We start from the raw sequence: 25759 nt of genomic DNA on the forward strand, positions 1-25759 counted from the left end.
ATTTCTTCTGCACCATTAATTCGCATTTCATATAATGAAGCCCTGTTTTAAAAAAACAATTTTCCAGTAAATTTTGCATCAACAAGAATTAGCCTGCTATCATAGTTAGATGAGTTGTTGTTAAGTTCACAATGACTAAAAATAGTCCTGATGCTCTTGTCTGTAGGGAAATGAACTTCGTGCTGTGACTGTCTCTTTAGTCTTAAGACAATTAAGTTAGGACCAGAATTAGTTTAAAGAAAGCAAACCTGTCAGCTTTTGGTTCTAGAACATGAAGAGGAAAAACATTTTTACCTGTGGCATTTCTAGTGCCTTCATAATGGCAGAAAATGCATACAAATCCCCCAGCGAGTCCTTCAGCTCCACTGCTACTTGGATGATCCTGTTTAATGTTGCAGCTCTGTCTTCTACATTCCCTGTGCAACCCAGGATATCCACAGCTATTCCTATTGCCATGGTATTGTGCCTACAAGGGAGGTAATTTATACTGTCGATTATCAGTTATCAAAACATCAATACATTACACTGTGCATGTACTCAGAGAAGATTCGGTTGAAGGTATATTCATTACCTTGATTGTGCTCAGCAAAGTGGCTCACTAATGTTTCTATCAAGAGCAGTAATGTCAATATATGGAATGTAGATACGTTGGCTTTGAGGTTATGGCTTACTATGTTCATGTTAATTGATATTATTAATAGATATTACTACAATGCAGCCAGACCTTCTGTAACATTTGATCACCTGGTAAGCACTGGTGGAACAGTAGGTGATGAGTGTACTCGGCACTGGGTGTACACAGCATGACTGCCTCAACCAACCACACCTGACAGCTGAGTTACTTTCCTACTTTAGTCCATACTGGAAGAGACCAGGAGCATGTTAGCTGTCAGCTGCTGCACCTTAGAGGTAGGTCTGTAATACTTTAGGACATCCTAGCTCACTAACTCGAGCTGCTGAAGCACTGAATCCAAAATTATGCTCATGGCATGTATGACTGAATGCTCCTCCTGGAAACCAGCTCAGAAAGGAGAGCTGATGATGCTTGGCAGCTCCAGCACGCTGCTTGCACTGCCATTCTGCTTTTCCTGTGTTTCTCTATACTTCACTGAGTTGCCCTACAATCTTCAGGAGTTTCCTATGCAAGTAGAAGTGATCCTTTATGTATCACTGAGTTATCTTCTGTGCACACAGATTCAGAAAAGGCAAAAGAGCAGTCTTTGATGCTCTGATGTCCTGGCCACCTGCCCCAGGTAGGCAGAGAAACAGAAACATTTACCTTTCAATTAGGTCAAGGCGCAGCTGATGTCCGTAGGGCAGTGTGATCAGTTCAAGACCAGACTTCACTCCCATGACCCTCCTCATCTCTTCAGAAACTTCGAGTATCCTGGCCACCTGTCAATGCAAAACCTGTGCATGAGTTCTGAAACTTGCCTTTTTTTTTTTTTCAAAAACAACAAAAAACCATATTTGCCACACTGATGTGCTCAGGGCAACGGGCAAATGTACGCGCCCGTGCATGACAGGATACTGTCATTCAGGAATCGCTTCAGGAACTAATGACCATTCAGGGCCTTATACAGACAGAACAATTAAGTATTTTATTGCAGAATGACTTGTATCTCTGAAAACACTAAAATCATAACCAAAACGCTATTTTTATATATGGACATCTGCTGTTAGAGGGGCTTTACCAAACCCATGTCCTCTATTTCCAGAAGGAGATGCATATAAATACTGTCAGAAACCTGAGGGCTCCCTCAGCCAAATTCTTGTCAAGGGACCAATGCTCTTTGGTCCTGAGCATGTACAGATGTGTTTCTTCTTCTTCATATCTAAAAAAGAGGATTTCTTTGCTCACATTTTAGGTTATACCACAGAGTTCTGATGAAGAGTAATAAAAGGACTTCAAGGATAAAACCAATATCTGAGTGTCTAGCAAAGTCACCATGTAAAAACAAATGCCCTCACCAATTTGTCCTTGTTTTTTAAACATGCAGTATTAGCTACTGGCTATACCACTATCTATGCTAATCACAAGCAAAAACACATTTTGATAGTATGAGATTATCAGTTGTTCTAAAAATGTGTGTTGATACACTTGCCAACTACTCTGCCTGCTATTTGTGATACAGCATCAGCAGGCTTCCTTGGTTACAAAAGATTAAAGCAATCTGGACCAAACAACTCGTCTACTGGTGTAAAACCCAGCACTGCAGAGAATCCTGTTTCCCTTCCAGGTAAGCAGGAGTGATGTGAAGTCCTGCGATGGAGATGCACTGATCTCCACAAAGATCCCTCTAGGCATGCGAGGCGCAGACATTCGCTCCTCCGTGTAATAATGGGCATTTTGCAAAAGAAACTTTCTAGAGGACTAGAAACGTCTGTATTTAAAAGGATGACTAGATACTGATGCAACAAGACCTAAGAATTTCGGCCTTATCACAGATCTCAGGGCAAAACATTTACTCTGGCCCAGATCACATGCCAATCTGCTTGTGTCATGCAGTTCTTACCAGTACAATAGCATGCAACAAGTTTCCACTGAATGACAGTTCTCAGCTCTTCTAGATGAAGATAAAATGTGGATATTTCTCTACTTGTCCCAGTTAGTTCTTGCACCAAAACCCCAAAACTTGGATCTTTAAAACATTTCAGGGCCTCTTCACTGTACTCCCACATTTCTAGCAGGTCACTCACTGCCTTGGCCCCAGGCCAAAGCATACAAGATTTAAGATAATGTCACTGGAGCAGGGCTTCAAACCCAGGGCTACCCCTCTGCAGGGGAGCCTCTTAGAGAGCTGCTCTCACACCTTCAATTAATACAATTTTCCTCTTCCCAAAATGGAAATGTCCACAAGAGAAATGGAGGCCCCTTAGCCACAAAACTGTCTGAGCACAATGCTCAGAGCTCTACCCCAAGCTGTGCTGCAGTAACGAGCATAGCACTCTGCAGATCACAGCATTTGCTGAGAAGACTGAAGAAGAATCAGATTATAAAGGATCAAATTCAAAGTGCAGCTATGAGAATTAGCACATTTTTTGTTAAATTCATGTTTCATGTAATACTCCCTCAAATAAATAGGTTATGCTTCATTTATTTTAACAAGCTAATTCAATACTCTCTATCTACATAAGCTCTGACCTACTTCACCAAGCACACAGAGCCTGTGCTGTCACTCACCATTCCCCCTAGCAATACACTGAGGGACACTGGCTCAGCAGGAGCAGCGCCAGCCGAGGCAGGGCTGCTCTCGGTGGCCTCTCTTGCAGAGAGCTGCAGTCCGGGCCCCTGCAGCGAGCGGACAGAGGAGCAGCTGCCCGCGCCGAGGCACCGCGGCTGCACCAAGGCAGGCGCCGCCGCCGCCACCGCCACGGAACCACGGCCAGCGCGCACACACTCGCACACACACTCGGCACGCTCATGCACGCACACACTTGCACACCTGCATGCACTCACACGCACTCACTCATGCATGACACTCCATCCACTCACGGGCATGCACGCACACACACTCATGCACACACACACACACACCCCCACTCATGCACCCACACCTGCATATGCACACACACTCGCACACACACGCACACTCGCCCCCCCACACCTCAGTCTCTCTGACCCGCTGCCCGCCCGAGCTGTGGTGCTACTCGGTGCAGTGGCACCAGGAAAGGCTGCCGTTGGTTTCAGCCTCCACTCCCACTCTATCTGGTCTGCAGTGGAGTTCCCCAGTTAGTAGCTGGATGTGTCACTTCCCAAGCTGCTCTTAAAAAAAAAAAAAAAAAAAAAACCTGCAACACCCTGAACACATAAGGCTCGATCCCTTGATCCCTGGGGCTGTGCTGGGGCACTCTCAGGCATCCCAGCAGAGACTTAACTGCAGCTGCATCTCCCTTTTATTACGCAAAATCTTTACTTCATAAGACAGGTATTTCTCCCACCTTTCCATATTTATGCTCAAACAGCTGATCTTCAAGTTCTGCCAGTTGAACAGAGTCTACATTGCAAAAAACACTTCTTCATGATTTCACAGCTTTCTAAACAATTTCACTGGCAATACAGGCCTCTTGCAGGAGAGAGCTGCAGAAGTCCTGGTAGCGTCTTCCCACACTGCTTAGCCCAGTATAAGACAAGATTAGACAAGCTGTTAGCATGAGACGCTTAAAATGACTGAAGTGCCCTTCAAACTTTGACATTATGCCCAATGGCAATGAGCCGCTCTCTGCCTCTACAACCTGCTTAGCTATTTCCTGTCACCAGTATTGGTTCCACTATGGGTTTCAAGAGAGATTCCCCCTTCCTCCTGTAGAGAAGAAAGGATGAATCACAGACGTACAACAAATGGTAAGAGATTTAAAATAAATAAATACATTGAACACAGAAATCTAAGTCCGAAGACAAGGCCAGTGGGAGAGACCTTCAGTCTAAACTGTCTGTCTGTATTCTTCTCCTGGAAATGAAAAAAAATACCACCCCTGTAGGCAAAGCTATATATTTATCGCACTATCTGCTAATCTAGCCTTTAATCTTTTCAAATCAGTTCTTTAACAAGTCTAAACTCGCACAATGTAAAATAAGATGCAAAAAAAAATTTCTTTTTACAATTATTTGCTTTTACAAGTAATCTTTTTACCTTGCAGTCCATTCTAAGAATATGTTTGGCAATGATCTTTGGATTGTTGTTGGTAAATAGCTCCTTAACCTTTTTTAACATGGATGTTTCTAACGGCTTGTTTTCAGGAGGAAGCAGTTTGGATTCAAAATCATTCGGTTTAAAACTAGAGACCGTCTCAAGAACAGGTGCAAAAAAAGGGCTGTCTTCTTCAGCTATCTCAGTGGAAGCAACTTTGGATCCTTCTAAAGGATCTGCAGAGCTCATGACAGAATCGTCTTCCAGGATCAAGTAGCTTGTGTCAGAATTCCTGAATGAGTGTGTCCCCCTCTCCTTCGGTGTCAGATGTTCCACATAGCTTTTTTTCTGACATAAGGGTGGTTTTGTTGCTGCAGGGTCTCTGGCAGGACTCAGTTCACAGTAGTGTCCTTCTGAACTGTGTGAGGCTGAAGGAGACTCCGGGGTTTTCAGCAAGGGCGCTTTGTTGGGCTTAGGTGGAGGCTTTGGGCAGAGCTGACTGTCTGATCCTCTAAGAGCTTCCCCTGCGTATGATTCAGAGGTGACTTTCTGAACAGCTGTGGGGCTCAGAGAAGGCTCACTGCCTGTTCGAAAGGCAGGGGAGCTGGGGCAGGAGTTTGCATCTGCTTCAGGTAATTGAGAAGGATATCTTGAACCTGTAGAGGCAAATAGAGAAAAAAAAATCATTTTCACATAATTTAGAAGGCAAGAACATATACAATTCCTGATGCCTAACTTGGGATTCATTTGCTTAACAATATTCCCCAAGAGAGATACTATCAGATCATGTTAATTATTCACCATCAAAAACGTATTTGAAATAAACACTTTCAGGAATGAGCTAGCCAGCAAATTCCATTCACTTACCGATCCTCCCCAAGTCCCAAACACACAGAACAGCTGCGCTATAATGTTATTCTGTGGTAACACTGACAATAATTCTAGTCCCCGCTGCATACATAGCTGCAATGTCAGAGCTGGATGGTCTCCATGGTTTGCAATAAGACTTTCTTTGTAACACGATCTGCCCTACAAAAACAGAAACTTCCAGCTGCACCACATAAGAGATGAGTCATTTTTGAGAATAAGTTTGAGATGAAAGAGAAGCTTCCCAAAAGTCAAGCCTGAACAAGTAGTGAGGTATGAAAAGAATGAATTTCAGGGATGCTAATCCCTTTTTTGCTAAACAGGAGCTGATTCAAATAGTTGGACAAACACATCCACATACTTCTGTGCTTAGTATTTATGCCTCATCCTGCACTTATAGCACATGCAAACTGATTGACATCAAATACAGGGCTGAACCGTTCGTGAGGCATTCCCGGATCACAGGGCACAGACACACTTGCTCGGAGCCACAGCGAGTCGGCCAGCGGTACCACACGGATCTGAGCTGCCTCTCAGCAGCAGCAGATACTGAAATCTGCAGATCACGGCCTGTCTCCAGTCACACAACCTTATGACACCAAAACCAGTTCCGAGGACCCCATCATAAAACACACAGCAATATTTTTCAGTTTAGCTGTTACAGTAGCAAAATAAATGCTTTTGCAGCCACGTTTTGAAATTAGATAATTGATTCAATTACAGATAGACAGAATTTGTTTTATGAATGCTGCTGTCCATGCCATTGCTGAACACCGGAACACTCCCTTTCTATCAACATACAGCTTCATTATATAAATATTTAACACCATTTTATCTCAAGAAGTCTTTCTACAATGGGTGCTATAAATCTCAACAGCTGTAGTACTATTGTAAGTTTCCTTACAAAGTATATTGGTATGGAAATAATATGCCTCTGGGAAAGAAAAAAGGCAAAAGTCAACAGCTGAACAACACTAGTACACCTTGTATCACTCACATAAAAGCAATGACAGTGACGGTGCTCTGGAAAACAAGGATCAGAGGGTACCAAAGTTGTTGAAGGGAAAGGAGGAACACATAACAGACCTTGCTCGAACAGTAGGAGTGAAACAAGACAGTTCTTACAAGCCACAAGTGAGGAAAGGCAACACTGTCAGAAAGGATATGAAATCATGCCAGTTGTGGGTGTCATTTCTGAGGTGTGGAAGTCTGCTGAGTTGTGTGCTAAGATACCAAACTGGCTGGTGTGTTGTAAATAAATAACCTGGTCACAGCTAAAGTGCAATGTTTGTACTAATTCAGCGTACCCTGGCTGTCAAACAATGTGCACGCACGCAGAACATGGAACAGTCTAACTTCGGTCTGAAATGTGACAGACCTGCAGGACACACACAGCTTGTAAGTCTTAGAAGCTTAATTAGAAAACATACCTATTGGCAGATAGCTCTCTGACTGGTGAGACTTTAGAGGGAACCTCTTCTCCAGGACATGATTCAAACTAGCTGGCTGGCTTCCACTTTTTTCTTTGTTTCTAGAGCAGAAAAAAAAAAAAAATCACTCAAACCCAACAACTCTTAAAATACAAACTTAATCACCAGAACACATCATAACCAGGGCAAGGATCAGTAGCGCTGCAGCAGCTCACAAGATTAAAAGCTATTTCATGCTGGTATGGCAGCAAGGAAAGAGGATTTAATGTGTTTGAACCTCTAGCATTCACTTGGATGTTTCTTTAAATGCGGAGGCTTCCTCATAGAACACTTGATCTGGACACAGAAATTAAGATCCATTATATTTATTAATCCAGAAGCCAAGTTTACTACAATACTTCATTCATTCTCTACCTAATACTGCTTTTATTGCAGAAACAAAGTATGGGAAGAAATGCGTCTCAAGCATGCGTCTCAAGCAGCAAGATTTCACTTTAATTCTTTAATATGTATTAGGATTTTAATTATTTGCTAAGTCAATGAAGAACAAGCTGCACCACAGTTTTGCTTCCAGAGTCTTAAACTTGCTCTTGCTTTGGATTTCAACTGAGTTACCAATTCTCTGTCGCTGGTCTCCATAAACCTGCAACCCCAACCATCTTCAAGCAACTAGTCCCTCTGAAACTGCATACAGACATTCTGTTTTTGCAAAGATAATTTCAGAATTTGATCTTTTCACTCATTTCCCAGACACTCTGTTCTTTGCTAGGCTAATAACATATATAAATGGCATTCAGGAAGCCCTAGTTAGCCACTGCTATAATGCAGTAACTGTGCTAAGAACCTTCCTATACTCGTGACGCAGGTTCTGGATCACGTTATGAGTTAAGCCTGTGCAGCCTGGACCCTCCCATCATGGCTTCACCTACTTCACTCATGGCTTCACTCATTCACCTACTTCAACCCTTAACACAGGTTTTGTTTTCTAGAATCAAATCCCCAAACCACAAAGTAGTTAGCATGTTCAACAACCTCAAGAAGTTTCAAAATCTGGCCCTAAAATATCTCTTTGCTAAAAATTAGCACATCTGAAGCCTAATCTTTCCACATAAAATCAGCATGAAAACTCACATCACCTTCAAAAGAAGCAGATAGAGTTACCCATGTCCCTCCAGAAGGACAGCAAAATTCAAGTACCTCAAAAGATTTCCTCTGGCTAAGCTCTGCTCCTGAGACTGCATGCTGGATATACCAAGACTAAGCCTTTTTACAGTCTCTGTTCTTCCTTCAGGGGTACTTGGTTCTTTTTGTCGGACTGGAGATGCACCATATTTTTCTTCTAGACATCTGAGAGGAACAGTCCTGTTGATAGGCTGAAAAATAATGGCTCCGCTCTGCTTTGATATTGGTGTGCGATTCCCAACATAGTATCTAACTAAGCCAGGGATGCTGTCGAAACTTTCAAGTTCAAATTGATACTGAACACGGCAGTAGGCTTCATTGAGTCTCACAACTGCTCTGTCAATTTTAAAATGTTGAGAGATATTTTTCCACTGACAGGTAAGAACAAAGTTCCCAGGACTGGAAAGAGAGTCCCTGATCAGAAAGTCTCCGTCTCTCTGAACCAGGCTTTCTGCCACCTTTGAGGGAAAAAGAAAAAAAAAACAGTATTAAAAATACAATTCAAATCAAAAGGTAGGTAGTTAAAAAAATACTCTTAAACAAAGGAATTTATTTGGCTGTTCCAGGAGCGCAGGTAAAGCCAGAAAATAAAGAATAGAGAACAGAAATGGTGAAAGAATGATCTCTTCAGTTGTAAAGCTGAGAGGTCACCCTGCAGCAGAGGTCTGGCTCAGCAGATGGAAACATGATCCACCTTCTGGGGTTACTTTTCTTTTGATTTCTTTATAGAAAATAGGGCACAAAGGGAAGTAATGACACAGAATCCAAAAGTTTAAATCTCTTGAACATATATTTACACAGAAGTTTAGAAGCCATGACTACAGGCAAGCAAAGTCATCCTTTCATTATAACTTCAAATGACAGAAGCTTAATTTTTTTGTTCTTGGTGAATACTGCCTATTACCAGCAATAGTCTGGAAATGTCTTTTTTTTCTAGCATGTCCTTTCTATAAGACAAACTATACATCCAGCAGTGAGCCCTAAGTGCAGTGCCTGTGCATACTGTGCCTCCTCTCCCTATTTCCACGAGCACCAGCAGCAGAGTGACAGCTACAGACACACGTGGCAGTGAGGCCCGCAGGGGGAGCTCCAGATGCTTCCGGTACACTAGATTCAATATAATGAGTTTTTAAATATCTTATAAGGATCAAAATGAACTTATTACATAAGTTTCATGTTTTTTTTTTTTTTCTCTCCCAAATCCCAACCTCCAGAAAATATACCAGTATGTTTTAATTTCAGTTAAGTATACCAAATCAAACAAATGGTAATATTCCTGAACAATATATGGAAATATTATTCTCGTACAAAGTTTAAATTTCACTTGCATCTTTATTAAGTGCTCCCGAAACCTTTAATATTTATATTTTCCACCAATATCTCCCCTGATTTTTTTCTCAGTATTATTTGATCCCTATCTGTGATAAAGAAAGAACATGCTTTTCATGCTAGTCAGAGTTACATTTCAATTAAATTATTGCAAATATTAGAGATCAACATGTACTGTTTTAGTGCAATCCTATCCATCCACAAAAGCTCAGAACGCTGCTGGCAATGCCCAGAGCAGGGAGCACGTACCTGCCGAGGAATACGCCCGTGGTACCAGGCATGGCTGCGCAAGTCTTCACTGCTCAGCTGCAGTTCTTCTTCTAACTCCTTCTTCAGCTTTTCTGGGCTGTCCATAAGTTGCCTCTCTTTAGAAAACTGCAATAAAAGATTAAAAGCTTCAACTGTGCCAAGTTTAGTGATTAACATTTTACCTGGGTTATAACTTCCATCACATGATGTGCACTAGCCACTGGAATGCAGGTGCTGCTTTTATCAGGCTCGCCTGGCCTCGCTCTCCAGGTGTATTTGCAAAATCCAGCACTTGGTGAGATAAGGTGTTAGTGTTATACATTGCACAGAACAGTGCACAGTGCTATGTCTGTACCCCAAGGTAACAAAGACATGCCTGCAGAATCACTTCTCTTACTTCTTTTTCTCAATTTCAATTCTAACTACTGCAAAAATAACAGAGTTGGATCCAAACACACACCTTTAATAGGCTTCCTGCTCTTTAAAATGCCATTTTAGATTCTTATTTTTTCTTCTCTCCCTTTGTTCCAACCAAATTAAAATGAATCAAATGCAGCAAGAAAGGCTGAAGTGGACATACATACTTGTTCAATATTTCTGTTGCATTGAAGAAAAAAAAAGTTTACCAAAGTAGATTTTCTCCCTTAAAAGGTCTGCTTCTGATGCACATTAAATTCGTGTCTCCTACACCTTCTCATCTTAAGGGAGAAAAAGGTCTTGTTGCCCATAAGTACAAGAAGTATGAGATCTACTCAGAGATAACTCTTTCATCCCTCCACATGTGATATAAAATATTCTGGAATATTTCCATCTCCCTCTCCTCATTGGGAAGAGCTCTCCTATCAGGGTTCATTAGCACTTGCGGATATACTATTGATAACAAAGTGCAGTATCTTCGCTAGCGACATGCCCGACTCAAGCGCACGGAAATCGCTTGGATTCCCTAATGTTCTCCCAGGTGCCTTAGACTCCAGCCTGTCTTCAACACTGTTGAAGAGTCCAAAGCCTGCCACGAGAAACAGCCTGCCAGAGAAACAACCTGCCATGAGGTACAGCCTGCCAGGAGAAAGAGGCTTGTGGCAGGTAACGTGTTGCTACACTGATCAAAGCAACAGAGTAGACTAAAAGGCAGCAAGGATTTTCCCCACAGCGTTAGGCATCTCTTCCTTACTTCTCTGGCTATGAGCCAAGCTCGCAGATCCCATGTTAACACTCGGCAAATACACAAGGCGAGCAGCAGTTCCAAGGGAACTGGGAATGCTGCTGCGTCCACGCTGCAGCCGGGTTCCTCGCAGCACCTATCCGTGCGAGCAGGTGGCATACATTTAGCACCCCCTTCAACCACCCGCTCCACAATTTTGAGCAGTGTGAATTACAACTCATCACTCGAGAGCAGATTTTCAGTGGAATGACGCCAGAAGAGGTATCCCTGCTGCCAAGGCTATTTAAACATGCTGGGAGCCCAGTCAAATTCTGAGATAAATTCTCCTCTTATTTCCTCTCTCAGTGGAGGAAAAAAAAACCCACTGTGGCTTCTTTTAGACAAAGATAACAGAGTGTGATTTTACACAGAAAGGCAACAGATAAGAATTCTCTGGTAAAGGATCATTTTCACCTCAATTATCTTTCTGTGAACACTATTAGGGTGCTGTTGGTCCACACAAACAAGGTACAGACCTGAAAATCATTTTCAACATGGAGTATATCCACTGTCCTCTTGCACAGTCAAAGACTTCCATCAATTCCTCTCAATCCTCTCAAGAAAAGTCTGTGCAGAAACAATGTCACAAAAGAAGATTTTCATAGCAAGTGTCCTTTCCTAATACCATGCACAACATGAAGAGATGAAGGAGAGATATGGGAGAGATTTCACTCAACTTAGAGACGCACAAGAAATGTCAAATATAGTAGAGAAACCTAGAATTACCTTTAGTGGTTAAACGGATTTTTTACTACTCTAGAGTGAGTGTAATGAGACACTCATTGCACTCAAATTACTTCAAGTAGCATCACAGGGAAAACATTTAAGGAATCCAAACCAACTAAATTGTTAACATTCACGATTACTGGTTTGTTAAAAATCCCGTCCACCAAGGTTAACCACAGTGACCAATACCCTCAGTGCCCGAGCTCAGACCTGTGCTGTGCCGAAGCAAATCCACTGAAACAGCCCTCTGTGACTGGGAGCTTAGTGAAGAGCTCCTGTGCTGCTGCATGTTCCCAAACAGGTAAGGGGCCTGCCCAGGTCAGCAGTTACTGCAAAGCTGTCCTCCTGGGCTGCTTTTTTATTGAGCAGGCCCATGCATTAAAGCAGAACTGTAATACACTGCCTGTAATGACAAAAGGCCTGTTCTAAATCCTATATCCAAGACTGTTGATACTGCAAGAACCTCTCATGTACTCAACCCTACATCCTGCAAGGACACAAAAGTAGTCCACACACAAATTACGTAAGTGTCTTAGTGTGCAAATGAGGAAGAGTGCAAGGTCAGCATGGCATAATTTGCTATGGACTTGTGTTTTAAAAGGAGCATTGCACTGCTGGTATAATTCCTGGTATGCTGAGATTTTGTGAATAGGTCTCAAAAAAGCCCCAAACCATTTGGCAATCCATATGACCATTTACCAGCAAGAGTCCTCAATCCATCTTAAATCCCCAATGAAAAACCTAGAGAGTCTGAGATTTTAGAGGGCAAAAAAATCCAGCGAGTACAATTATTTTACTGTTTGTAGTAAATGCCCCACAAGTTTACGTTTCACAAAAGATTTCTATTCCAGGGTCATTACATCAGTAAGCACAGACTACTACTAGTTTAGCAAACTAGCCGTGATGTTACATATTATTTTATGTTTCTCAGGCAAATATGAACAGAGTGTACTGAACAGTGCAAAATACTACAGATCAAGGAAGTCAAATGTCTAAACACGTTCCTGTTTAGGGTAAACAAAAGAAGACCTGGCCTACCTCTATTTGCTGTACCAATGAAACTTGTGAATATATTTTAATGGAAATTTTCCACAACAATCTGTTGCTCATGCATTCAAAAGACTATTTTTATTTTCAATGGAAAGAACAGAACTCTCCAGAGGAATCTTACTATATCAAAGTCTGGTGTTAATAATCCTAGCTAAACTTACTGTATTAAATTAGAACAATTCTGAATTATGAGGAGTAATCTACAGGATTAGCTTGGTGATAAAAGTCCCAGTTATTTCTGCTGCCTGCTGGCATTGGGTTCTTTCTCTGTGTCTACAGTAACTCCAGGGAAGTACCTGGAATTGCACCAATGTTACATCAAAACAACTGAGAGGAGAATCACACAGGTTTCCACGTGTATTCCCCCAAACTGTAACTTATGTGTTCTAGCTTTGATGGCTTCCCTCAATTTATATCTGAAACTTGCAGACACAAGTACAATGTGATTAGAAGACAGCTTAGGCAGAAAAAATATATGTTTTAACTTCTTCCCAAAATGATCAAGTGTGTGGGGTTTTTTTGTTGGTTTTGTTTTTAAGGGATGATCATGAGGGGAACTACTTAAGCACTTTGACTTTTCAGACATAGTTGGAAGTAGTCCAAAATCTCTTGCTTAATTTTTGGTTATCAGGGGATTTATGCCATCTCTCTTTGTATCCTATTGGCAAAGTTAAGGTCTGTAACAGGTACCTGACTAATAGTGACTTTGTTTTCATCCAGACACAATCATTTTCATTCTAACAGTCTGGAAAACAACTGTGGCCACATTCTTCACAGAGTTAGTTTTCTCACATCTTCAAGAGCGCACAAGGTTCTTGCAGGGGTAGAGCAAACGCCATGTTAAATAATATGAGAAGTGTAGAACTAACCAAGGAAGCGAACTTACACGGCAGAATTGCAATTTTGAAACCAGAAGATTGTTCTGTGCCTGTTTAGATATCAGCTAACATTTTTTTTTAGGTCATTGATGAAAGATAACAAGATAACCTAAAAAACCTGCATCACTACTATGTTGATTTTAAAAAAAATCGAACAGACCTCATTGTGTGCACATTCTCAGCCTGCCATTATGCACAATGAGGATATGCACAACCCACCTGGCATTCACAGAAAAGTGTCCATACTTCATTAGCCCATTAGTGAAACAATTGTTCAGAAGATGGGAAAATAATAATAATTTAAAAAGTAGTTTAGTACCAAATTCAGTCTAACATCAAAGTCACTAGACAGACTTCAGCTCTAGTGGACTCTCTATCCACCTTCCACAACAACACTATCATGATAAGAACTTCTTAATTTTCTAAGGGATGACATTTCGAGAAAGAAAGACACTGCCATTTCTAGTTTATCCAATTTCAGAGTTTAGCATTAGTCGAATTTTGATCTCATTGAGTGGTACTAGGGATTTTGACCAGTAAATCCAAAAGATTTTAGAAACTATTTAAAAAAAAAAAAAAAACTTCAGGGACATCTAAATGTATCACAAGGAAGCCAAATGCATAAGTAGCTACCAGAGAATGTTACCATGCCATGGAACAGAAATCCCTCACAGAGCAGCAGCAGTCCCTGCACTGTCTGACAAAGTGCATATTGCAATCACAATCTGATAAGCTATGTAAAGTTACCTGGGAATGTAAAGATGATATAGTATAAGATTCAGTAAAACCACAAGCCCAGAGGCAAGACAGTGGGGAACCAACGTTCAGTGAGCTATGCAAAATTCCCATCACTTTGATAACTCAGTCTTTCCCATCAGGGCCTCTCCAACAACAACAAATACAACATCAAAAAGACAGAGCTGTAACATTGGGTGGGGTTGACTTTTGACTTGTAAACTCACGTTATCAAGCCCAACAGCTTCCATGCAACATGCTGAAACTGGATACCTAAAGCCCAAGGATGCCACTGAAACAGTTTTAGATCATCACATCACATACTGAAGAAATATTAAGATATGCTATCTATAAAAAGCATTTGCAAATCATCCAGGAGATGAGTGCCATCACTTGCAACAAGTAGCTGCTAATAAACGCTGTCTTAGCCATGTCACATTCGTAACATTAGTACATTACCCAGTAATGAGCTAAAATCTACACGCTGTAATTTTTAAAACCCCGCAGTCCTGACAATTTGAGGCTTTGGCTTTCCCCTTTTGCACAGCGTCAGCTGAGCAGGCATCATGGCAGGCAACTACTAATGAAAACAGTTAGACATTGAGATCTTTCCATCCAGTCACAACAGCCATGTGAGCTAAAGTAACAATCTCTCTTGTCTCCAGACTAATTCATTCTTACGAAAGGAGACTTCACCTTAGAGTGACACTCCTTTGTTTTTCACAAATACAGAAATTTGCCTTCACTTTAAGCACCTGCTAAAATCAATCAAAGTGCAATCTTGACACACTGTGATGACTAATTTGATGGTAGTTCAGATCGTCTGCACTGACCCTTATATCTTCTATTCATGTATGGGAAAGCAAACTAAACTTCTGTTGAAATCCTACTTTCATGCGATAAAAGCACAGTGATCAATGAGTATTTAGGGGCTACATGGCTCCCTGTGCTTAGTGGGACATAACTGGGCATACCTTATGCTTGGTCACATACTGCTTTCAATCAAATCAAATTTAATTTACTCAAATTAATTTATCTCAGTGCAGGAAAAAAATCTCAGTTGCTCTCAGAGGTAGCTGTAGATATCAATAGACTTAATTATGGATCATTTTTATTATTTTATGAATATCTACTCATAAACTACATTCCAATTATAGAAATTGATTTTGCTTCAAGTGGTATGGTTTTTTACAAATTGAAGGGACACCTTAGGCCAGCTTGGTTTTGCTGTGATCCTGAGCACCTGGGCATTTCATGAAAGCGCAGACTTCGGCCCTTTGTGTGGACTTCACCCAGCGGCAGGTTTCACCACCAGCTGTTTCTACACCTATGGCCATTTTCTGTTAAACAAACGCACCCCGGTTTCCTGCCATCAGAACTTCTAAAAATAGCAGTTTGTCAGATAGAGCTAAAGCTACAGCTACATGCTGGAACACATGTATTCAAAGCTATTTTAAAGGCTGCAAATCTCTTTAAATAGAACATTATTTTTGAAAGAGCCCAGCTGTAATTTGTTTCTACATAAAAGGTTTTATTTTTTCCCCACGGTAGAGCAAACACTATTAATGCTTCATTTTCTCTAGAGACTATATGGATTAGACCAAATGGAAAATTGCCATGACAACACTACCGTTATTTTAAGTATTAGAAATTCATGCCAAGTTAAACAGAGGGCATGGTCAAGAACAAAGGTTTTATAACTGTTCTGACGGGCAGCAATAAAGCCCAACTTCTTTTTTAAAGTTTTCAAACAACAGAATTAGGCCTTATGTTTAAAATCTTACAGAAAATAAAAAAGTAATTATGGTAATAGGAGTGAGTCTTTTGCCCTCTCTCCTGATGATAACTTCTGACATTTGTCCAGTGAAAGAGGAAAGAGTCTGATGAGAGTCACGGAGTCCCCATCTCACTTTCGGAAATGGACAAGTCATTCACAAAGCTAAATCACTGTTTTTCCTCCCCCAACTTTTAAGCGTTTCCATCAGAGCTTGGAAGCCCAAGGGCCTGATAGCAACCTTCACATGAGGTGTTTCAGAAAAGTTACACACACCAGCACAATGCCTGATGCACCCTGACTTTGTAATTCAAAGCATAAATCTTGTAATTCAAGCATAAATCTCAAATAAAAAGGTTTTTAAAACTTACACATAGCTGAGATCCTCAGAAGGAATTAGATCCCTCATCTGATTATAATTCAGTTCCTAAGTCATTTAGATATCTCTGAAAGCCCAGCTCTAAATGTTAAAACACTTTTTTCTCATTCAGTGCTTAATATATTTTGTCTGTTTTATAATCAAGATACTCTAAAATTGATTTTTTAACTAAACTGGTCTATACTTTCAATAAGCAGGTAAAAATGTTTCAGGAACCAAGTGATCTGATCAGTTAGATTCTGAAAGTCTGAAACCTACCTGCTAAAGCACTCCTGAGCAAGACCAATGCCAGGGGCATTTGTAACTTGGTGCCTAAACACGAAGACAGGCAGCTTCAGGCTTATAAAACTGAAAGTTGTTTCAGCTCCTCTCTGAGACAATGGTACATTCTCAGATGTTCTTTATAACAGAAATACACTACATCCAATTCTAATAAAAAACATTTCTAAATGGAAATGAATAGCATTACTGAGTTGCACGCTACACATCATTGATAAAGGGAAACCTACCTTAGCTCTGATAACAGACTTACGATGATAAAAGCAGCAAAGACCTGCAACCAGCATTTGAAAAACATTATAATCCTTTGGCATTTTCAATCCTGCTCTTCGTCGGTCCTCGAGACTGAAGACAAGGGGTCAATCCCGGCAGTCTTCAATGGTTTTGCAAGCTCTTTAGTATCCCCACTGCCTGCCAGACTTGCTCCGCTCCCCTACTCAGAGATGATTCTGGGACACTTCCACAGCTGAGGCTGATACTATCAGTTCTGGCATGCTCGCTCCCAGCCTGCCATGGAGAGCGTGCCAGAAGCCTCATGTGATCTAGTCCACTCACCAGTGAAATACTAGCTCCTCTAGCTTGGTACTCCTCGCTCAGAGTTGTATTTAGGCCACAAGCTCAAGGCAAATCTTTCCTGCTGAGCTAGAGGACCTGACTCTCCCCCACTGCCAATGAAAACTCGTCAGTCACTCCAACTCAATCGTGCAATTCCTCCAGCTGCATCACTGATACCTCCGTCAAACATGTAAGTGGTAAAAAAACAAAGAGGAAGAGTGAGAAGTAGCTTTTGGCCACTTGATACTCAAATAAATGTATTTGCTAAGGTAACTAAGGAAAAAGATAAATCTGTGTACTTTTCATTATGAAGCTCCTGGCAATCAGTTCTCACAAAAAAAATTGGCAAGAAAGTAACACTACCAGTGTGGTCAATATTATTTGTGTGGCTAGTGCACCTTTAGGCTTTTAAAGCCACCATTGGCCGTCCTTAGCCTAGTGGTGGTCCTGCAAGGCTCTGCAAACTGCTAGGGAAGGCTTTAAGGACACCTTTGCTTTGACAGAGGTTGCATTTATGCCTGTGATCCCATTTTCCTGTACAGCATAGACATGTACAGAGATGACAAGATAGTGATAATTAAAACATTATCTTTCATCTGTCCTTTCTAATCTCTTGTGCTATGGAAAGAGAAGTAGAAACTGCTTAAGAGCTTATTCTATACCATGCTTTTAATATTGCTGCCTTACCTACGTGTACGTTTCTGCTTCCTGGTGACAGTCTTGATTTATGTGTCACAGGAGGAAACTGTATCTTTCTCCAAGGATACCACTTTATCATAAATTACCTACAGAATGAGATGTGCCCATCTCTGTAATGTCTTCTTATCTTATGCAACACTCCCTGCATCTCACTGGTGTCTCAGACCTTACCACTCAAGGTCTCAGAGACCACCATTTAGTTTTAGTATAATTTTTGGAGTTTCCTTTCAGCTGCAAAAAGGTATTTAGTTCTTCTCTCTCGTTAGAATTTTATATATGGCTTGATGACTGAAGTCAACTCGTTTAAAACACTGCAAGCACTCAAAAATGTATGGTATTGTATCTCTCCCACTGTCACTCAAAAGAGAGCTAAAGCAGCATCTAGCACAAGAGAGACTGATGTTGGCTCTGTGCTGTAAATGTCAACAGAAAAGCTTTTCACTGAAATGTATATAAAAAGCTTGCGGAATTCACTGACCCAGGATATTATTAGAGCAAATAGTTCAGCAAACCAAAACAGAGTGCTTTATTTGTAAGAACATTTTGCATTGCTTAATGTTAGTAATTTAACTTTAGAAAGTGGGTTTTTTTCAGCCAAAAATAACTAGTGATTCATTAAAACTTGTAGAGCTGCACAGTGCAGAAGGAAATGTCATGATCTCCATGCTGATTTTGTCATCCAGGCTTAGTTATAAATGAAGTAAGATTAAAGAAAGAATCGTAAGGTCTAACAACTGGCCACAAACAAGAAGTTATAACCACAGAAGTGCTCTGTACAGCTTAGCTGCATACATATACATTACTGGCTGGTACTTTCATATTTACAAAACAACCTTTTAAAAGACATGTCGCTGAGATATACAACAAATGCACTTTGAGGCTCTTAATTCTCTATTTTGAGTTAAAGTTAATGAAAAAAAAAGTCTGATGTTTGACAACACTTCTCTTACAGATTCTGCTCTGAGAGTTAACACATCAAATCTCACACTCACCATCATTTGCTAGATTTAAAGAGCTGCAAGGAAACAAAACCCAAAGTATTTGTGCACATGCAGATCAGACACAGAAGATCAGACACAGGTGATTGATTCATGCTCTTGACAGAAAACTCTACAATTGCAGAAGATGCTAATAAAGTCCTTCCCTCCAGTTGCTTGTCTGTGATCTCAATAATCTGTGCTTTGCTCTGAAATGTAAGTCAAGCTGCTCTTTTGTGCTTCTTGGGAGGAAGAGGGAAAAATGGGCTTTGCAGCAGCAAACATAAACTTAGAAGCTGACAATTTCTTATCAAAATGAATCTCGTTTTGAAAAACTGATGGATAATAGTAGTGTATATGACAAGAACTAGCTCAAAGAGCCACCAGTCTGAAACACAGACAATTACTATATAGGCTGTAGTGACTTAGCCCCCTCCCAGCTAGAGAGATTTCAGTGCCCTTGCCAGAGAAGGGAGGTTACAGCAATGTTGCACAGCTTTTCACAGCTAGGCACTCACTCTCCCCTTCTGCTTTGATAAGGGCATTGGGAGCGCCTGCCCTGATGCGACTTCAGCTGGGAAAGGGCCAAGGTCACCTGGGATGTCTGCAGAGTTGTTTGCATTTTAATTCCCAAAGCAACTTGTTCTACGAGATGTGCGGAAGTCTCTGGTTTGGAGAGTGGCTTCTACCAGTAGCACAAAGGCTCCGAGAACACAAACTCCCCAGGACAACAGGACAGGAAAGAGTTAACGGGTTCCCAGTCATGTGGTAAGTGGAAAGCTTATTGAGCAGTAAATGCATGATCAGCGAAGAATCTCTCCTACAGACCTCAATGCCCTCTTAGGAAAAAAAAAGGGCGGGGAGGAGGCAAAATGGCAACTAACTTGGCTAATTATAGTAACGCCCCATTAACAGCCTTGGTAAAGGAAACAAAATGCAGAGAGAAGCAAAAGAAAACCTGTAATATTTAAAAAAAGAGAAACTTTGATCAGTCACAGATATTTCAAAACTCAGATCAGAAACGAGTTAGTCTCAAAGAGGGTGTGAAGGGAAGAGCTACTTGTCTTCCTCCGCAGGGAATACCTTCCAGGCACAGGTACCAAGTGGTTAGGGATGTCCTCAGTTATTTCTTGCAAGGTGATACTTTCCAGCTAATAATAGAGTCCCTGCTACCCACACCGATTGAGCAGTGTGTAATGTTCTCAAATCTGCATCAGGCAAGGGACTTCGCACATAAACCAAGCAGCAGCACTGAGCAAGGCTAAGCCAAAAAAATGTACTTCTTTCCAAGGAAATGGGACAAACGGGGTGGAGAATCCATCCAAAAAACAAGATGATGTCTGAAGTTTTCTTACCTGTTTGACCACAAAAAGTCTGCAGGTACCTAGCACAGAGTTAACCAATAAAACCAATAATGTTAGTCAGACTACCAAAAGTCTGAAGTTCAAAGCTAAACTTCTGCAGAGGTCAGAGTATTACATGGACTGAGAAGTGATTACCCTGACATGCAAAAGGATGACAGATGTGCTCAGGAAAAGAACTGGCCCAGCTGAGAATTACAGCTTTGAAGAGGGATTCTTGGAATAGCTGGAGAGGAAAAGCCTCCCAAAGTAATCTATGACAGGCTCAAACAATAAATAAGTAAATAAAATATTAAAAATGTGAAAATGTCATCCTTTTTCCTCTATTCCACAATGCAGCTTATTTAATTTATTTTTAGTCCTTTTTCTATTTTGAGCAAATCCTCAGCAGGCAGCTAGCAGAGGGATGGAGATATTCAGAAAACTCCCAGTCCAAAAGCTTGAACTGGTATTTCTTGCCTGGAGTGTTCTAGTACTGTGGGAAGACAATATCCTGAAAAGAATCAGAAACAAGTTCCAGAAAGCAGAGGAGCCTTTTTTTTTTTTTTTTTTTTTTTGGAGGGGGCGAGGGGGAGGGCAAAGGTGGGCACACAGCAATATATAAACCTGCATTAGAGTTTAGACAAGGAAAAGTTATTAATCACCACGGAGTAACAGAACACCTTTCCAGAGAACTGAAGGCTGCAGTGCCAGTTCTAACAGAGGCCAACATGGAACATTTCATTAAAAAGAAGGAAAAAAAAAAAAAAAAAAARAATAAAACCAAACATCCAAACCCCACAATCACTTGGTACCAGAGACACCGTACCCTTTGAGTACTTGGATATTCCCAGCTTAGCACACTCTGACTGCAAACCAACCCAAGTGTAGCTCTGGTTCATTAGCTGAAGCACATGTATTTCCCCAGCCCTCAAACACTTAACATGTACATTCTTGTCTTACAGAAAGACCTACAAGTTTTGCAACTTCTTGTAGGACTCATTCACCCAAGAATACTTACTGGTATAGTCCTATTGGTCTAGGCCTAATATACAATTCCCAGTAGAGTTTCTTCCACAAAAACAAAAACTGAAAACATAGGTTTTGGTTATCCTCCCAGACCTTTTTGACGGGACCTCGATTCCACTCCCCCTCCCCCCTTTTTTTTCCTACTGAGAGCAAAAGAGAGGAAAGGATATATTCATTCAACATATTCCTTTGACTATGGACAAAATCTGTGCACTTCAATCGCAACAGCACAGACAGCTGAATGGAACAGATAACACAGATAACAAATGGAACATCTAGAATTGTACTTTTTAGCTCACAAGCTGTCTCAGGTCATTAAAACAATCTGCAAAAAGCTGATTTGAAGCAGACAGTGCTCTTGTTCATAGAAATGCTTATACACTATACACAGAAGAGAGTGTAAATCTAATTACATATTAAAGAAGAATCATTTCAGACTAAACTATATGAGGGAATTGGTGACTTGACACTTATAATTGGAACTACTTCAACAAACCAACTGAGCATTTAAGAAGCCTAATAAAATTCAGAAGAATACAATGATATTCTTTTAGACTTCCCTCAACAAATGAAAGTAGGCAACCCAAGGAAAAAGCTAAATATAAAAAAATAGATGGCATGGCATGCCAACCTAAATCTGACTTTATATGACAGGCAGCAAATCCAGAGCACCCTGCATCATAACAGGACTAATGACACCATATGGCATATGGATACCACCTGATTATAAAGTACATATACACAACCTGTGGTTATGAATGACTACAACTGTAAAATGACATCAGCTATAAGGCTATAAGAAAGTACAGCATGAATAAAAATTGAAAGAAAAAATGAGGTTGTGAATCCTCAGGCCTGGGCACATCAGCTCTAACGAAGTTCTGCTTGGGAGGCCTTTTTTTTTTTGTGTGTGTGTAAAGTGTATGGAAGAAAGGAGAGGACCATAATTTAAGAAATTAACAGCATTCTAGACATTCCTATTTACTTTTATCCTTCCTATCCATCTAAATGTACACAATGTCCCACTGCCTGTTTCTAGCTCTCCCCTCTAACCTCACTTTTTCTAGGCTGATGTCAGTGCACCTCCTGATCATAAGTCAATAGATACGGTCGTGGCTTTAATGACACTTGTTTGCATTGTGAGGTGTGGTATGGGAGAAGTCAACGTAATTTCTTCCTCCTCTATCACAGTCCACAAGGCAAAGTCGGAAATATGCTACAGTTGCAGTACAGGAATAGTAAGGAAAACAAGTTTGCATCTACTTAATTTTCAATGCTGTTTGAACAAACCCCTTTGAAAATCTGACTCACCTAAAAACACAGATTCTCATCTACAAGAGGTGCCCAACCTGCTTAAAAGCCTCCCACTAGGTCCTCATTTGCACTTAAAACATCCAAATTGATCCAGATTTGAAAAATCTATCTTTTGAAACTAAAACATACCAACTTTATAGACATCATTTGAACTCTGGTTTAGTCTTCTTTCTAGCCAACTTCCTGTTAAGAAGCTACCACCAAGTTTTATTGATTCTACCAAAAACAGGTCTACATGAGCTCCATCTACTGTTCGACAACCTAGTCAAAGAGTAGATGTACAGTAGGTTACACAAACAGTGTAGTGCACAAATATAAAGCAACTTTGTAAAGTCTTCCCCTTCTTTTCATCTATTTATTCTTTAGATTGGAGAAAAGTGGAAAAATGCACTAATTGCCTTTTATTCAGAATTAGTTCAGATTTCTGGCTCATATTTTCTTCTCTTTCCTGCTGATTTAGCTTTCTGGACTCTGTACAAGAGTTCTCTTGCCTATAAAAAGGATCCACTAAGAAAACTGCTCATTTCAGATCTCTGTGTTTGAGCTCCTCCACAGCACTGCCAAAGTGTTTTACTTTTCCGACATAACTCCAATCCTGTTATTCAAGAATAAAAAATATTTTTTACCACACCAGAATAAATGCAGACACCTCAAAATCTTCCATTTATCTACAACTAGCAAATACCCTCAAATATTTCATATTTATAGACAAACACATGTTGGATATGTAACACTTTTGAAAACAAACCCACAAGTCATCTAGGCTTTTCAGTACCAGCACGTATGAATGTCAAGAGGCCAGCCTCTTTCTGTATTTTTTATAATACACTTTGACAAAATTGAATTTAAAACTGTTAAGCTTATCTCAGTGGTTTATTAATAAAAAAAATAGTTAAGGGAAAAGGAGCCAAAGGATCTCCGGGTATGCTATCTGAAACGGCTATCTCTGCACCATCTGCAGTTTGCCTTCCACAAGCTATGCAGTCACTCCTCCTTGTGGTTCACAATATATTTACAGACCTTACAAAACCAACTGCAGGCAGGAGTCCTGAAGGAATCAAGCATTAATATTTTCATGCTCCAGTCAACTTTTGCTTTAAGTTCATCTTCAACATTATGGAAAGCACTCAGACACATCAGCAAGTACTACCTTAAAAGCATGACTACTACAAAACACAACAGTCTAAAAGCCAAAAACGATTATTTAGCCTGAAATTTAAAATGAAAACAGAAAAAAAGACAGAACAGACAGAGGTCAGCAAAAACTAAGAAAACGTCAAAACCAAACTTGCTAGATTACAGTCACATCCCCAGTTATTAATGGTTCAATTCCCTCATATGAAAAGGAGTAAAATTCTATGTGAATCCATATCTTTTATATTCATTCTTATACATCTACAACAACCTACCATAAGCTGTAAGAATTCCAGGTAATGTCATTTGACAAAGATGTTTTTTTGCTCCGAGTCCATTGCATTAGTGTTAGTACAGATTTTGAAAATGTAGACCAGGTGTGGTTTTGGCAATAGTTAGTAATCTCACCAGAATACTGAAATCACCAAGTAATTATTGACACTAGTATTAATACTGGTACCCTGGAAATTAGAGCACTGTAATTCCATAGACAAGATTTCAGCTCAAAGTTCAGCCATTGCAATCTCAGGGAACGTAGCAGCTTCTGATTATTACAGATGAAACTGAATTTAAGAATTAGTGAGTAAAAATATATACAAGCTAAAGGGCAGTCATTAACAGGGTCAAATTTATAACAAGAAGATGATAAACCTAAAATTAATCTGAAGCCTGTCACTAGAATAAATACATGTGCTCAAACAAGAATTATGATTTTAGACTTACTCCAAGCATACCAAGCATTACAAAATACGCCCCATACACAAAACGTCCTAAACCTATTTCAAGATCAGGGAAATGCTAGAACTACTGCTAAAAGACTTCACAAGAAAGTCCAGAATAATTCAAAAGCCACTAACAATCTGACTGAATTCACATATGATTCATTCATTTATCATTCATAAAGAAAAATGTAAAAAGACATAAATTTCCCTTTGTTCAGAATTATTCTCAGTATTAAAACAAACAAACAAACAAAAAAAAAACCAGCAGGAACATGCCAACAGATCTCAGAGCTAGTCAGATCATTCAGAAATTGTGGGGCAGGAAAGGACAAAACTCCCCAAACAGGAACAGGCTAACTGGGGAATGGCTCTGCTAGGCAAATATGAATTAGGATGGGAGTCAGAAAGTACACGGTCTTGTGCAACTGTACCATCATACTGCACGTGCATTTACTGGAAACACCAGTTCATTAGAAAATTCCATCAAGGAAACAAAGAGAAGACAGACAGCTAAAAACCAAACAGCTGTATTTGCAACAAAGATGACACCGCATACTGTGAACACCTTTCCCATCAGTAATAACGGAAGGACTGATAAGGCTAATCTGAGATGGGAAGTAGGACAACCTATCTTGGGAGGCTACAGAATTTCTACTACAAGTTTTGACTAGAATAGAAAAACATCTAACCATCACAGTGACATCCCAACAAAGAACTTCTCAAGTTCTCTTGCTTTCCTGGGAAGTTTTCCTTGTTGTCCTGCTGTCCTACCTCTATTAATTAAGGGTCTCCTTCACCATTCTCGTGTCCAGAGAAAAAGCAACCAACTTCCAACAACCAGGTCAGTTACAGTTATATATGGCCAAATCTATTACAGTTAAGATTAAAGTATTATGAAAAATCTAATTCTTAACAGACACAATTAAGTACAGTTATAGTGTCCTTCTCCACATATGCAGCAGAGGGCAGCGTGCAACCATCAGCTGCCCTTCAAGGCTCAGAACTAAAGAGTTTTTTCACTGAGAAGACAGATAAATATCCTGTTAATTCTATCTAATTTAAACACATTGATGTCTTTACGAATTATAGTGCTTATATATGAGAGGTGACTGCTGCTTGAGAAACTCAAATTTCTCCTAAGTACACAATTACGGAAAAATGTTAAAATCTCTTAACAAAAAATCATTGGTATGAGTAAGCATCTTCTATTTGGATGCCAATTGCATGATGACAAAAAGAAACGTGTAAAATGAAAGTCAGCCCTGCAGGCACATTCCTC

At 40.3% G+C, this 25759-nt stretch overlaps 1 protein-coding gene across 5 annotated transcripts in view; it reads right to left on the minus strand.

Moving 5' to 3' along the window:
- BCAR3 (BCAR3, NSP family adaptor protein) overlaps positions 1–25759 on the minus strand; it is an 87117-nt gene that overhangs the window by 5179 nt on the left and 56179 nt on the right. For 4 of the 5 annotated variants that reach the window (XM_026037847.1, XM_026037844.1, XM_026037845.1 and 1 more), the window contains 6 exons: positions 9689–9814; positions 8126–8568; positions 6929–7029; positions 4635–5287; positions 1280–1395; positions 295–466 (listed from right to left, as the gene is read on the minus strand). In XM_026037847.1, the coding sequence (XP_025893632.1) occupies positions 295–466; positions 1280–1395; positions 4635–5287; positions 6929–7029; positions 8126–8568; positions 9689–9814 (1611 nt within the window). Of the gene's footprint in view, positions 1–294; positions 467–1279; positions 1396–4634; positions 5288–6928; positions 7030–8125; positions 8569–9688; positions 9815–16940; positions 17194–25759 lie in introns of those variants that run through there. The other variant, XM_026037849.1, reaches the window with a different exon arrangement.

The sequence above is a fragment of the Nothoprocta perdicaria genome, unplaced genomic scaffold (assembly GCF_003342845.1).
Source record: "Nothoprocta perdicaria isolate Ctin4 unplaced genomic scaffold, notPer1 scaffold_20, whole genome shotgun sequence".
NCBI classification, from domain to species: Eukaryota; Metazoa; Chordata; class Aves; order Tinamiformes; family Tinamidae; genus Nothoprocta; species Nothoprocta perdicaria.